Source organism: Macrobrachium nipponense, chromosome 19 (genome assembly GCF_015104395.2).
Source record: "Macrobrachium nipponense isolate FS-2020 chromosome 19, ASM1510439v2, whole genome shotgun sequence".
NCBI lineage: Eukaryota > Metazoa > Arthropoda > Malacostraca > Decapoda > Palaemonidae > Macrobrachium > Macrobrachium nipponense.
This window is the reverse complement of record NC_061088.1, coordinates 60,745,481-60,758,765: the sequence shown is the minus strand read 5'-3', so window position 1 is coordinate 60,758,765 and position 13,285 is coordinate 60,745,481. Positions and strand designations below refer to the sequence as shown.

At 43.9% G+C, this 13,285-nt stretch overlaps 1 protein-coding gene across 2 annotated transcripts in view; it reads left to right on the top strand.

The window, feature by feature from the left end:
* The window catches only part of LOC135212975 (uncharacterized), a 93,020-nt gene extending 80,220 nt beyond the window's left edge, over positions 1–12,800 (top strand). For both annotated transcript variants that reach the window (XM_064246740.1, XM_064246751.1), the window contains exon 3: positions 12,361–12,800. In XM_064246740.1, the coding sequence (XP_064102810.1) occupies positions 12,361–12,785 (425 nt within the window). In that variant the 3' untranslated portion in view covers positions 12,786–12,800. The remainder of the gene's footprint in view (positions 1–12,360) is intronic.
* The last annotated feature ends 485 nt before the right edge of the window (positions 12,801–13,285 follow it).

Below are 13,285 nucleotides of genomic sequence, written 5' to 3'. Positions count from 1 at the left end.
ACCCAGAGAGGGGCGGACACCTGGTCCCTCTCAGTAGTTCAAAAGGGATACCTTATTCCTTTCTCCTCTAGACCTCCCTTAACGACAACTCCAAGGGAGTTAACGGCCAGGTATAAGGATTCCATCATGAACCAAGCCCTTTTTCTAGCAGTAGACCAGATGCTGGAAAAAGAGGCTATAGAACTGGTATCAGACCTTTACTCTGCGGGCTTCTGCAACCGCCTCTTCCTTGTTCCGAAGTCATCAGGGGGATGGAGACCGGTTCTGGATGTAAGCGCCCTGAACTTCTTTGCAGAGAAGAGGAAGTTCTTCATGGAGACCACGTCATCGGTGTTGGCTGCTTTTCGTCCAGGGGACTGGATGGTGTCCCTGGATCTGCAGGACGCTTACTTCCATGTGCCAATTCATCCATCCTCGAGGAAGTACCTGAGGTTCATGATGCAAGGGAAGGTATACCAGTTCAGGGCCTTGTGCTTTGGCCTCTCGACAGCCCCTCAGGTTTTCACGGGGCTTATGAAGAATGTCGCTCAATGGCTGCACTTGGAAGGAGTGAGGATATCCCTTTATCTAGATGATTGGCTAATAAGAGCCAAATCAAGGAAACGTTGTTTTGAGGACCTTCAGAAGACAATGGATATGGCAAGTTCTCTGGGACTTCTGATCAACATCAAGAAATCCCAACTCATCCCCAGTCAGGAATGTATTTATCTGGGGATTCGGATGGATTCTCGGGGTTTTCGAGCGTATCTGTCCCTGGAAAGGATAGCTCAATGCTCCAAGAAAATCGCAACCTTTCTAGGGAAAGATGCATGCACAGCGAGGGAGTGGATGAGTCTGCTGGGGACACTCTCCTCACTGGAGCAGTTCGTTTCCCTAGGAAGGTTGCACCTGAGACCTTTTCAGTTCTTTCTGAACCAGAAATGGGATCGTCGCTCCCAGGATTTAGCGTTCTCCTTCGACATCACGTGGGAGATCAAAAAGGAGCTCTTATGGTGGGCAGATCCCAGCAGATTTGCGGAAGGTCTGTCTCTACAAACCCTGAACCCCAGCCTAGTGTTGTTCTCCGACGCGTCGGAAGCAGGTTGGGGGGCGACTCTGGGAGCGAAGGAAGTGTCAGGCACCTGGGAGGGAGAACAGGTGGCCTGGCACATGAACAAGAAGGATCTGATGGCTGTTTGGCTGGCGTTGAAAGCCTTCGAGTCTCACGTCCGAGGCTCCGTTCCGTTCATGTGAACTCGACAACACCCACAGCTCTGGCGAACATCAGAAAGCAGGGGGGGACTCACTCCTCCTCCCTGTACGAAACAGCGAGAGATCTTTTTGCTGTGGGCCGAGGTAAGGTAAGGAGGGTCAGGCTCCTCACCAGATTCGTACAGGGGGAAGGAAGGTAAGGCAGACCTCCTAAGAAGAAAGGATCAGGTCCTCTCTACGGAATGGGACGTTTCATCTAGATGTTTGCCAGAGCCGGTGGAAACTGTGGGGGCAGGCCCCATCTAGACCTCTTCGCCACTTCCAAGAACTCGAGGCTGGACCTTTATTGCTCCCCAATCTCGGATCCGAGGGCGATAGCAGTAGATGCCCTTCTTCTAGATTGGAAAGGTCTAGACTTTTAAGCTTTTCCTCCCCCCTTCAAGATCCTGGGAGAGACCCTGAAGAAGTTCGCCGCCTCGGAATCAGCAAGGATGACCCTGATTGCTCCGTTCTGGCCTGCCCAAGACTGGTCACAGAGGTACTGGAATGGATGGTGGACCTTCCAAGATCCCTTCCACCAAGGAAGGATCTGCTCAGACAACACATTCGACAGGTATCACAAAAAACCTCCCCCGCTCTCAGTCTGACTGTGTTCAGACTATCCAAAGTCTTGTCAGAGCGAGAGGTTTTTTTTCAAAAGCTGCAAGGGCTATTGCCAGAGCAAGGAGATCTTCCACCTTGCGTGTCTACCGGTCGAAGTGGGATGTTCTTTCGTCGATGGTGCAGGAATCAGAAAATTCGCCCTTTCCCCTCGTCTAGTTACCTCTGTGACCCAAATTGCTGACTTCCTTCTATTCCAAACGGGAAGAGTGTGGGCTAGCAGTTCCCACCATCAAGGGGGTACCGCAGTATGCTCGCCGCAGTGTTCAGGCACAGAGGCCTGAACATTTTCTGATAACAAGGACCTTCATGATCTGGTCAGGTTCTTTCGAGACCACTAAGAAAGGGTCCTCGAGAAGACACCTATCTGGAATCTCGACGTGGTTCTTCCAATTTTTGAGGTCCGCAAGATTTGTGAGCCTCCTCCAGTCAGCTTTCCTTTAGGGTAGCCCTAACAAAGAAGTCCCTTTTCCCCCTCATGGCTTTTCTTGCATCCGCCCAAGAGGATTGAGCGAAACTTCAAGCCATAGGAAGGAAGAGTATGTCTTCAAGGAGGATTCAGTTTCCGTGGTTTGTTTTTTCCTTCCTTCACTCGTTTTTCTTGGCTAAAATGAAAACCCCTCTAATCCCTGGTCCCAGGGAGTTTTTTGAGGTTGCAAGGTTTTTGTCTGCTCTTGTAGGGGGAGATGGCAGAAAGGGCTCTTTGCCCTTGTTAGAAGTCTTAAGAGTTCTATCCTCAGAAGGAATAAGCAACTGTAAGGGCTAATACGGACAACCCTCTGGTTTTGTTCTGGTTAGAGATCCCAGTAGGCCTTTGTCTAAGAATGCTCTAGCATTCTTTTTAAGTAGTCTTGTTAAGGAAGCCCTACTTAGCATGCGACAAGGACAGTCAGGCTTCTTAAGGTTAAGGCCCATGAAGTGAGGGTTATTGCCACCTCATTAGCCTTCAACAAGAATATGTCTGTGCAAAACCTGATGAAAGCGACATACAGTAAGTCCTCGGGTTACGCTGGTCTCGACTTACGATGTTTCGTGGTTACGAACGCGCCCCCATAAAAATATAAAAAATAATATTTTGCGTCGTTCCGTCTTACGCGGTTTAGCGTCGTAAGCAACGTAAACAAACGCGAACTAGTTCCAGGCGCACGGCGGAAGAATACGCTTTGTGGGGAAGAGGACGGCGTCGCTTCGCTACGCTCATTCCTCGCCATACGCCATTTTGGTTGTTTAACACTGCCTCTCTCTCCCTCGTGTTGTATCGTTTTTTGTAACTTTTTTGCTCTTTGTTATGGCTCCCAAGCGCAAGGCGGACTCTTCTGATGGTAGTGCATCGAAGAAAGAAAGGCCATCACCATGGAAATTAAAGTGGACATTATAAAGCGATCTGAGAAGGGAGAAACGCCAACAAACATTGGCCGCTCGCTTGGCCTTAGCCGTTCGACCGTTGCTACCATTATCAAAGATAAAGAGCGCATCGTTGAACATGTGAAAGGATGCTCCTATGAAAAGCGACAGTGATAACTAAGCAGCGTAGTGGTCTAATAATTGAAATGGAAAGGTTATTGGTGCATCTCCAGCAACTTCTGGAGGTTCTTTTTCTCTTCACTAACCTCCCCCAGTCTCTCCAGCACCGCAGCTTCCTCTCCAGTGTGCAAGCCAATCAAACTAATAAAGGTAAGGAATTGTTCTCTCGTTGTTATTGATAGGTATTTACATTAAATCATGTGGTATTTTTCAATGTTCCGACTTACGCTGAAAATCGTGTTACGATGCATCGTAAGAACGGATCAACGTCGTAACTCGAGGACCCCCTGTATTGGAGATGCAACTCGGTCTTCGCGAGTCACTACTTGAGAGACTTCAGGGTCACTTATGATAAGTGCTTCGCATTAGGACCCTACGTATCTGCAGATTCGGTGCTGGGACAGGGAGCTGAAACGTATCCTTATTAGCTTAGCTATTTTTAATCTTATTTGGTTTGTGTTTTTATGGTTGGATGAAAGAGGTTGTGGGTATGCATCTCTTTCATATCTTAGATCTAACACGGGTTAGATTGGTTAGGTGGTCTGGATTGTTTTGGCTCCGTGTAATTGTAGTGGACAGGTTCTGTCATGTAAGCGGGCGAACCCCTTTGACAAGATCCTACTTGGATTCTGCCATGTAACTGGATGACAAATCCCTTTGGTAGATCCGAAGAGTCTTTCAGCAACAGGTCACGCCCTCGCTGTAGCTCTTCAGGCAATGCAGACTAATAGACAGTATCCATGAAGTCTTCTGCTAACCAGGTAAGAAGCCAAGGTTTTTAATCCTACACATGTGTTGTTTCCTTTTCTATATTATTTAGCTGTCTCTTACCCTCCACCAAGGGTGCCAATCAGCTAAGTATATATCTGACAGGAAAGTTCATGTACAAAAATGATATTGTTATGATACAATAAAGTTTTGTACATACTTACCTGGCAGATATATACGATTAATGGCCCGCCCAGCCTCCCCTCAGGAGACAGGTGGAAGAGAAAATTCTGATTAGAAAACGGGATTGGTTCATACAACCGCCACCCAGCGGCGGGAAGGGTAGAACCACCTGACCTACCTGTTGCATGTCCGCGAGATTTGAAATTCTGTCGGGAACGTCAGAGACTATAGCTAAGTATATATCTGCCAGGTAAGTATGTACAAAACTTTATTGTATCATAACAATATCATTTTAGAAAAAAAATTCCATTAAGAGAAATAAATGAAACTGTGGCCATCATCCTATCAGAAATACCACAAGAATTCAGTAATATTGACACAGCTAAGAATTGATCACACTAAACTGACTCATGGTTACTTAATGAGTAATCCCCCATTCCCCTTTACCTATATGCAAAATATATAATGTACAAATAACAGTAAAACATTTTAAAAATCTCTCCAAAATATATAATTCAAAAAGACATATTATTTAGAAGATATTCCTTCAAAGATATATTGTCAGAAAGTTACAAATTTTCCTTTTTTAATATTTAAAAATTCCTTGAATTTAATCATTTATTCAATAAAATATAATATTCATATAGTAATTTATAATATATTATTCCTAGTATTAAATATTTATTTTTTAGATATTAATTTATAATGGTTTTAAATAGCTTGTTAATCCTTCAGGCCAGCCCTAGGATAGTTAATATCATCTCATTGGTCTGGTTAAACTAAGAAAAAGAAAAAAAGAAAAAAAATGCATTTGCACAATGCATTACAGCTACTAGTTATCACAATAATATTACAGTAATTACACACTATGTAAAGTAAATTAAATTTTTCCTGTGTATATATCAAGTTCTCTAAGTTATGAAAATCAACCCACGGGTACATGTAAGATTGAGAGAGAGAGAGAGATATTTTCTTAATTTGCATTTTAAAAATATACAAGAAGTCTAACAATCATGTCTTTGAGCTTGATATATTTATATATTAAGTTTATTACATACTTATTTTAAATCTCCTCACTAATTTTGCAGTGGTAGGTCAAGATAACACACAATCAATCTTATCTGCCCGCATTGCTAAGAAATTTTCAGGGTAGGAGTTTTAGTGGGCATGTGTGACATGGTATGTCGTTCATTGAAAGATCAATGCTGTAATAGTAATCATGCCCCAAATAGGAAATAGACTAAATTTTTGCTTTTAATGTTTCACATGCATTAGCTATTGAACAATTTCATGTCTAGAAAAGAGCTAAGTGTAATTTGCATGAAGATAAGAAATTAATATTTTGTTCATGAAACTTACCTGTCAGATATATATATAGCTGTATTTTCTGAAGTCCGACAGAATTTTAAAAACTTCCGACACACGCAGTGGTCGGCCAGGTGGTTAGTACCCATTCCCTTCCGCCGCTGGGAGGCGGGTATCAGGAACATTCCATTCCCATTTTCTATTCATAATTTTTCTGTCGCTGGTGCTGAAAACACCTGTTTTCAGTACCTCCGTCTTAGGAATTTGGAAACTTCATTGCCCTAAGTATCCTAATTGTCTTTTGATTTATTTACTTGGATTTGTGGCTAGGCATACGCTATCTTAAATTGATTTGAATTTGATTCATTTTGCATAAAATATCTGAATCTAGTTAGGCTAGTTTCAGACGGGGTTGTCTGCAAAGATAGGGTGTGGCTACCGAAAGCTTCGGTAGATCCGCACTTGGTATGTACGAGGGGTATGGGTCTTGCTTCTTTGTTGAGATTTGTCATGTAAGGACCGTGTGAGACTTTGTCTATTCCGTAAGGAAGACGTAGATTCGATGTACGCAATTAATCAGTAAACATGTCTAATTCGTAAGGAAGACGTATGATTCGTATGTACGCAATTAATCAGTAACAAAAGTCAGGGTAGTGAACCTGCTAACCTTCTTGTAGACTTTATTTTGCCTAACCTGTAGTAATGGCCTACGGGCTATGATATGTCTACGAGAGGTGCTCGCTCTCCTTCATTGCTGGGAAGTGCACTTCTGTAATTGTTACTCTAACCCTGCAGTGTTGCCTTCGGGCCCTAAGCAGTGTCTGTAGAGGAATTGCCCTTTCTCTGATACTCTTTCGATTCGTATCTTAGAATCGAAAGTGCTTGCTTTAGAGAGTAAAAAGTGAAGTGCAGAAGTGCAGTGATACCCTTGTGTAGGGTGGAGGGTGCGTCAGATCGGTCCTCGTTTCGCCTCTAGGCGGGACCTCTGCTTGACTCCCAGGACCCGGGGCGGAGGGAGCATGTCGAAAGCCTAAGGAGGGTTACAAGGAACCCCCACCGATCTGGCGTGCCTTCGGCAGTTTCTGATGAAAATCCCCAGACTGCCAAAGTGCGTGCGCGTGCACGAATCCTGAAAGATTGCTTCTCGTCCTCCGAAGCGTCCTCCCCATGCAGGGGTTGGAGCTTTCGGAAGGACTCGCGCCCTCTAAATAGAAGCTTTATAGAAGAGGACGCTTCACGTCCTCTCTCTCTCTCTCGTTATGCGTTTCAGTGAGAAGTAGAAGGTCGAACGTCGCCTGAACTGTCGTGTCCCGTGTTTCCACCGAGAAATACGTAAGAGAAGTCATAGTAGCAGGAAGCTTTTATTTGAGAGCGGACGCCCTCGGGACGCGTCGGTGGAATTGGACTCCAGGCGCGCGCAATATGGACAAGTGCACGGCCAACTGTGCGCGCCAGGGTGGACGCCAAGTGCGCCCGGCCAGTGGGACCCGCCGAGCGCCGCTCCAAGTGGAGACGCCGAGCGTGCACCTAGCGCCCTCCGCCAGGTGGTTGTCGCCTGGCTGTAAGCGTTTCTGTTGAGCTCGTTCAAGCTCTTGGTTTCAGATATTGGGCCTAAAGAATGTTTATCTCTACCTATCCCTCCGGTGGATTACCTTCTACCTCACCACCTGCGAAAGAATGTGAAGTATAGGCAGTGCTTCGGAGGAAGTTTAAAGTGAACAGACAACTTCTTCTTCGAAACCCAGCAAGACATCGGGTTTCGTGAATTCAAGAGGTCTCTGTCAATTAATATTGCTTTTCGCATAGGTGGATGGAGTTAAGGAAAGCTCAAGGGAAGATCTCGTTTGCTCTACCGCAACCTTTGCCATTCTGCCAATAAATTTAAGTGCCACTAACCGCAGTCAAGACTTTGCGATAAGGCAGTTACGGGTTATGTAAGGCTCGATGTCCTGCACGTCAGGACTCTCGGCAACGTTCAGTGGGATTCTTGCAAAGGCACTCATCAAAAGGACGCTCTTCAGGAAAGCGCAAGACAGGACTTCCTTTGCCATACTGCCAATAAATTTTAAGCTTTAGCAGGCATTAGTTGTGATACGGGAGAGGAAGCTGGTTGGAGAGTTTCTTCCTCTTCCCAGGATAATTTTGCAAGCTTTTTAGCCCATCTGAAAGGGTTTTTGCAGATGATAGATTTTGTTAGTTTCTAGTCGGGACTACGCTGCCGAATTGAACATCGTCGTTCTACCTGCCGTAAGCCCAGTCTCTTAACAGGATTCTTGCCCCTTCCCTCGTTTGAGACGGGAATCGAAAAAAATTAAATGCTTGACTCCCTGGATTACGTTTTGTCAATTCAGTGACTTTCCCCATTGACAATATACTTTCGTTTTGTCAAGTAAGTGGGTATCCCCTCATTGACAAAATATCTCTTGTCCCGTAAATGGGTTAGTTCTCATTGACAAACATCTCATTAACTTGATATTGCGTAAGCGAATAAGCTCTTATTGACAAGATTCGGAAGAGCTCTCATTCGTCATTCGCAGACTCGTACAAGAAATAGACTTGTAGACTACGTCAATGAACGCTTATGTTCCAGTAACATAAGAAGCTTGAGCTGACTGCTTCGATTCTCTTAAGTTTGTTCATGAAACTTGCCTGTCAGATATGTATGTAGCTGTATTTCCGAATTCAGCTATATATATGTCTGCCAGGTAAGTATGAACAAACTTTATTGTGATATAATTTCATATTTTGCCTTGCGGTTATTTTACCTTCTGGTTGGTTCAAGTCATATACGCTTGCTGTAGTTACCTCTTCGGATGGCAACCGAGAGGTCTATTGTCTATTTTTAAGGACATTTAATCGTTACTCCCCTGCAGCCTTCCAGGAGTTTCCGATTTATCTTTTACCGTTGTATGGTAGTGTTTTCTGACGACACAAACGCATCTATATATTTAGCGTTTTCTGTTTTCGCTTAAATATACCAGCTTGAGAGTCTTTGCTGCTCCAAAAAATAACGGACCATTTCTTCGTAGAATAGGGTAGCTGGCAACCCAGACATAAAGTTAAGAGAAGACGACGTTCGTAAGCTGCTGGCTGCTGCTGTCACGCTGTGTCTGTCCTCCAGTCCAACCGAGCCAGTAACAGATCGGGCGCTGTCATGCGCGGTAGGTTACGTCTCTCTCTCCTGCGGGATTGACTGACTAACCGTATCTCTGTGCTGGCGGCTTACGTTCTCTCCTGCGGGATTGACTGACTAACTGTATCTCTGCCCTACAATCACGGACTGTTAGCCTAAGATTGAGGGATTTCTTTACGTGAATGAATAAACGTTGCATTCGTTTTGCCTTACTATGTTCAACAGAGTTATCTCTTAATCCTTTCGGTGCTCGTTACCGCACGGTATAGAACTACGAGTCTACCGCAACATTGCACTTTTATATGCTCACCTGCTTAGGCAAAGCGCAGCCTTATTAGGGAAGTAAGCATACTCGGGGAGGGAATGGATGAGCTTGCTGGGGACCATTTCCTTCCTGAAGAAGTTTGTTTCCCGAATAGACTGCAATTCAGACCCACAGTTTTCTCCTACCGGGAAACTGAAATATTATTCAAGATCTAGGAATGATTCTGAACATCTCTCAGTGCGTTTATCACCTGAGGTGATAGAAAGAAGGTGCCGGACATCTGGATAGGGTTTCAGATGTCTTGGATCTTAATCTGAAAGAAGTAAAAGCGATTCGGTAGTCCCTCCAGTCCTCGTAACGAGTTTTGGGACCAGTGGTCCAGATCAACTCTGATATTCCACAGCTCTCTCATATCTTAAGAAGTATCTCTTCTCGGTCCCATGTTCGAGTTTACGAGAGAAAGCCATCATTATAAACAACAGGCGTAAGATGTAACGATCCTCTAAGAGGTTTCGTTACAGGATTGCAAAAGTCCGTACGAATCGTCTAGATCGACGGCAGCAACTATTGACTTCCGAGTGGAATCTTTCTTTAGAAGTAAGTTGAGAGTTGTGGAGACTTTAGGGACGCCCTTTCATTCTTCTCTTCGATATGTTGAGGACGAAGAGGCTTCTTCTTTTCTGCTCCCTTATTCTCGTATCCGGGATCGGTACCATTAAACGCCATCCTATGATATGAACGGGGATGGATATTTAGTCTCTTTTCCCTTTTTTCAATCTCTTAGGAAATGTAATAAGAGGATTTATGACGTCACAGGGAGCGACAATGACGCTGATCGCCCCATGTTGGCCTTCAGGATCCTGGATTCACAGAGGTCACATACTTCCTAGTTCACTTTCCAAGGTTTACCTTTTCCGAGAGAGTCGGTCTACTCTAACTCGAAAGGTACCTATAACTACCTATATACATCTCCGCTCTGAGTCTTGACTACGTTCAGGCTATCGAGATGTTGACAGGAATAAGATTAACCGTCTTCCATTTCCATCTGAAGAATGGGATAAGCTGGCAGTCACAACTATTAAAGAATACGCAAATATGTTGTTGACGGCCTTTGGGCTCAGAGATTTGCGTCTGTCAAACAACAAAGCCCTTCACGATCTTTGAGTTCTGTGGAATCTCGAACCTCGCTCATCATCTACTTTTTGTCTCACCTGTTTTCTCGGAGTCAGACACTCGTGCGAGATCAGGCGACATATAGTAGCCCTGAGTTTCTTGTTGACGAAGTCGGTTGCGTTTATACACCCCCGATGATCGTGTAACATGAGACCAGGTTGGATGTCAGGCATTCTTCCTTCGGACTGAATCGCCTTTTTGCTCCTCGCTCCTTTCTCCTGGCACCAGAAGCTCGAGTCAGGAGTTTGATTCGCTGACGACGTTGGGTTGCGTTGATACACCCCCAAGGTTTGCTTAGATTGAATCGCCCAGGCAGTCCAGACACTCATCCTTCAGCGAAGAATAGTGCCTATGGTCTTCAGGGTACAGCCTTGCTGTCCTTGATTCGTCTGACTGGTCAACTGGTCGGTCACCTGACTTTAGTACAGACGACTGACTGTGCATGTCCAGATCGAAGCTTTCAATATGGAACTTAGAGTAGTCTGAAGTTCTTGATGTCAAAGCATTCGAACCTCTCCTACCTGTTAACTTCTTGCATGTGATCAGGAAGGCCTTCTTCTAACCACCCTAGATACGACAAAGAGGGTTAGTGAGATTTTAAGCCATCGTCACAAGTTTTGGCTTTAGAGAACACAAGGCGGTGTGCTCTCTAACCCTTCCGTTGTGGCCTAAGAATGGTAACCCGTTTTGTCCTTGGGCCGGAGGAGCTTGGAAGCAAGGATGGCACAAGTTAGTGGGCAGGAGCCAGAGAGAGTCCTGTGCCCTGTCGGGTCTCTCAAGTTTTATCTACATAAAACTCAAGAAAGTCGAAGTCATTCGGGCAATCTGCAGTGTTCCGAAAAAGACCAGACTTGCCCATATCGAAGAACAGCCTGGCTTTAGTGTTAAGGAGTTCTTTCAAAATGCTCCTTCATTGTGTTTGCACAAAGATTTGAAATCTTTTTATCTGAATGCTCACGAGGTGAGGGCGCGGCCCTCGGAAGCATTTCAACAGAGCATGGCACTCAGCAACATCCTGAGTACCATGTTTTAGCGAAGCAACTCTGTGTTCACTTCACACTCCCTGCGAGATGTGAAGATGGCATATGAGATCTGCTGCTCGCTAGGGCCATACGTGTCTGCAGACACAATCTTGGGGGCAAGAAGTACCACTCATCCTATCCTGTAGAAAATGGTTAGGAAGAGCTCTTAATTTAGTTGTTGAGTCGCCACAACGGCGACTTCTTAACTCTTAAGCCTTAGTTAACACACCTTAACTTGGCTAGGTTGGTCAGGTGGTGATATTATTATTTATTTATATATTATATTTATTTTATTTTACTTCTTATGCCCTCATGGTATGGTCAATATGGTCTAGTCACGTCGTGGTCTCGCCCCTGTTGACAGATCATCTGGAGTGCACCAGCTATATAGGTCTCTACCTCGCTGGCAACTCTAGTAGCACAAGCAGACTTACGTGGCAGTAACCACGAAGCCAGCTATGCTAACAGGTGGAACCAAGATGTAAATCATCTGCATGCATTTGTTTCCCAAAATCCTTCTATTCTGTCCCTTCCCACCTCCAAAGGTGGGATTCAGCTATATATATATCTGACAGGTAAGTTTCATGAACAAAATGATATTGTTATGATACAATAAAGTTTGTTCATACTTACCTGGCAGATATATAATCAAGTACCCACCCACCTCCCCTCAGGGGACAGTGGAAATAAAATTATGAATAGAAAATGGGAATGGTTCCTGATACCCGCCTCCCAGCGGCGGGAATGGTACTAACCACCTGGCCGACCACTGCGTGTGTCGAAGTTTTAAAATTCTGTCGGACTTCAGAAAATACAGCTATATATATATCTGCCAGGTAAGTATGAACAAACTTTATTGTATCATAACAATATCATTTTTATATACAAATACTATTTCAATTTTTGGACTTTTGTACATAAGCAGAAAACACATTTGTGTTTTTTCTGCTTTCAGCCTTTCATGCTTTTTAATAGGCATTAAGGTGCATGCAGTGGTTTTCTTCTGGCAATCATTCAAATGGCTTTTTTAATTTGCTGGCATTTATTTGATGGCATAACTTTTTTTACATCCTGATACTGTTTTTATAAAGGATATGCAGTAATTTCATCTATAGGTAATTTTGAATTTCTATAATATTTAGTATGTACAGTTGGTGAATTTTGTTGTAGATTTTTAATAGTTTATCATTTCTCAGGTGGGTCTGGTGGTTTTGGGGCAACTCCAATAACAACAACTTCAGCTGGCAGTATTGGATTCAACTTTACATCTACCTCCACTGCAGCTGGGAGTGGTTTCACTTTTGCTCCCCCTTCAACTGCACAGTCATTGACTACGGGATCTGGCTTTTCTTTCCCCAAACCTGCTGCAACTTCCATGAGTTTTAGTTTTCCTACTGCAAATACTGCTACCACTCAGAGCGCTACTACCACACCAGCCAGTAGCTCAACTTTTAATCTAGCTTCATCCACTGCTGTAGGGACAGGAACAGGTTTTACATTATCTACATCAACTAGTGCAACCCCAACACTTTTTTCATTGCCACCCAAGCCTGCAGTTGGTGTAGCTGCAATAACCACCGTTTCTCAAGGTAAGATATGGTCAACAAGAATAATTAGTTGATGTTACCTTCTCTTTATTGAAACAAACATAATGGTAAGGTTACTTACATTATTTGCATCTAATGAATTAGTGACAGTTTTGAATAAAACAAAGGTTACGTGTATTTAGATTGATAATGTTTTTTAGGTAATTTCAGAACTTAAGTCAGTGCTGAATCCAGATTTTTTTGGGGTGAATCTTATATATATATAGTAGCTTATATCTCTGCACCGATAGGTGAGTTGGCATTCAAACAAAATATTGAATGGTTGTCCAGATTGTCTAGTTCACTTGTTCTCCACCAGGTTTGTTTCAAATGTTTTAGCTCTTGTCAGAATTCTCCTTGCCACCATTGTGCATAGGTAATTGTTAGTATTCTGTTAAGTTTGGTTGTTTGTTCCTACACAATATACAAACCTTTGGTCCTTTACATAAGGAATTACTTTCAGCGAAGGTGAAAACATTCTTTAAACCTTCAAACAAAAGTGGTGGTTAGGTAGTTAACTACCATCCGCTAGGTG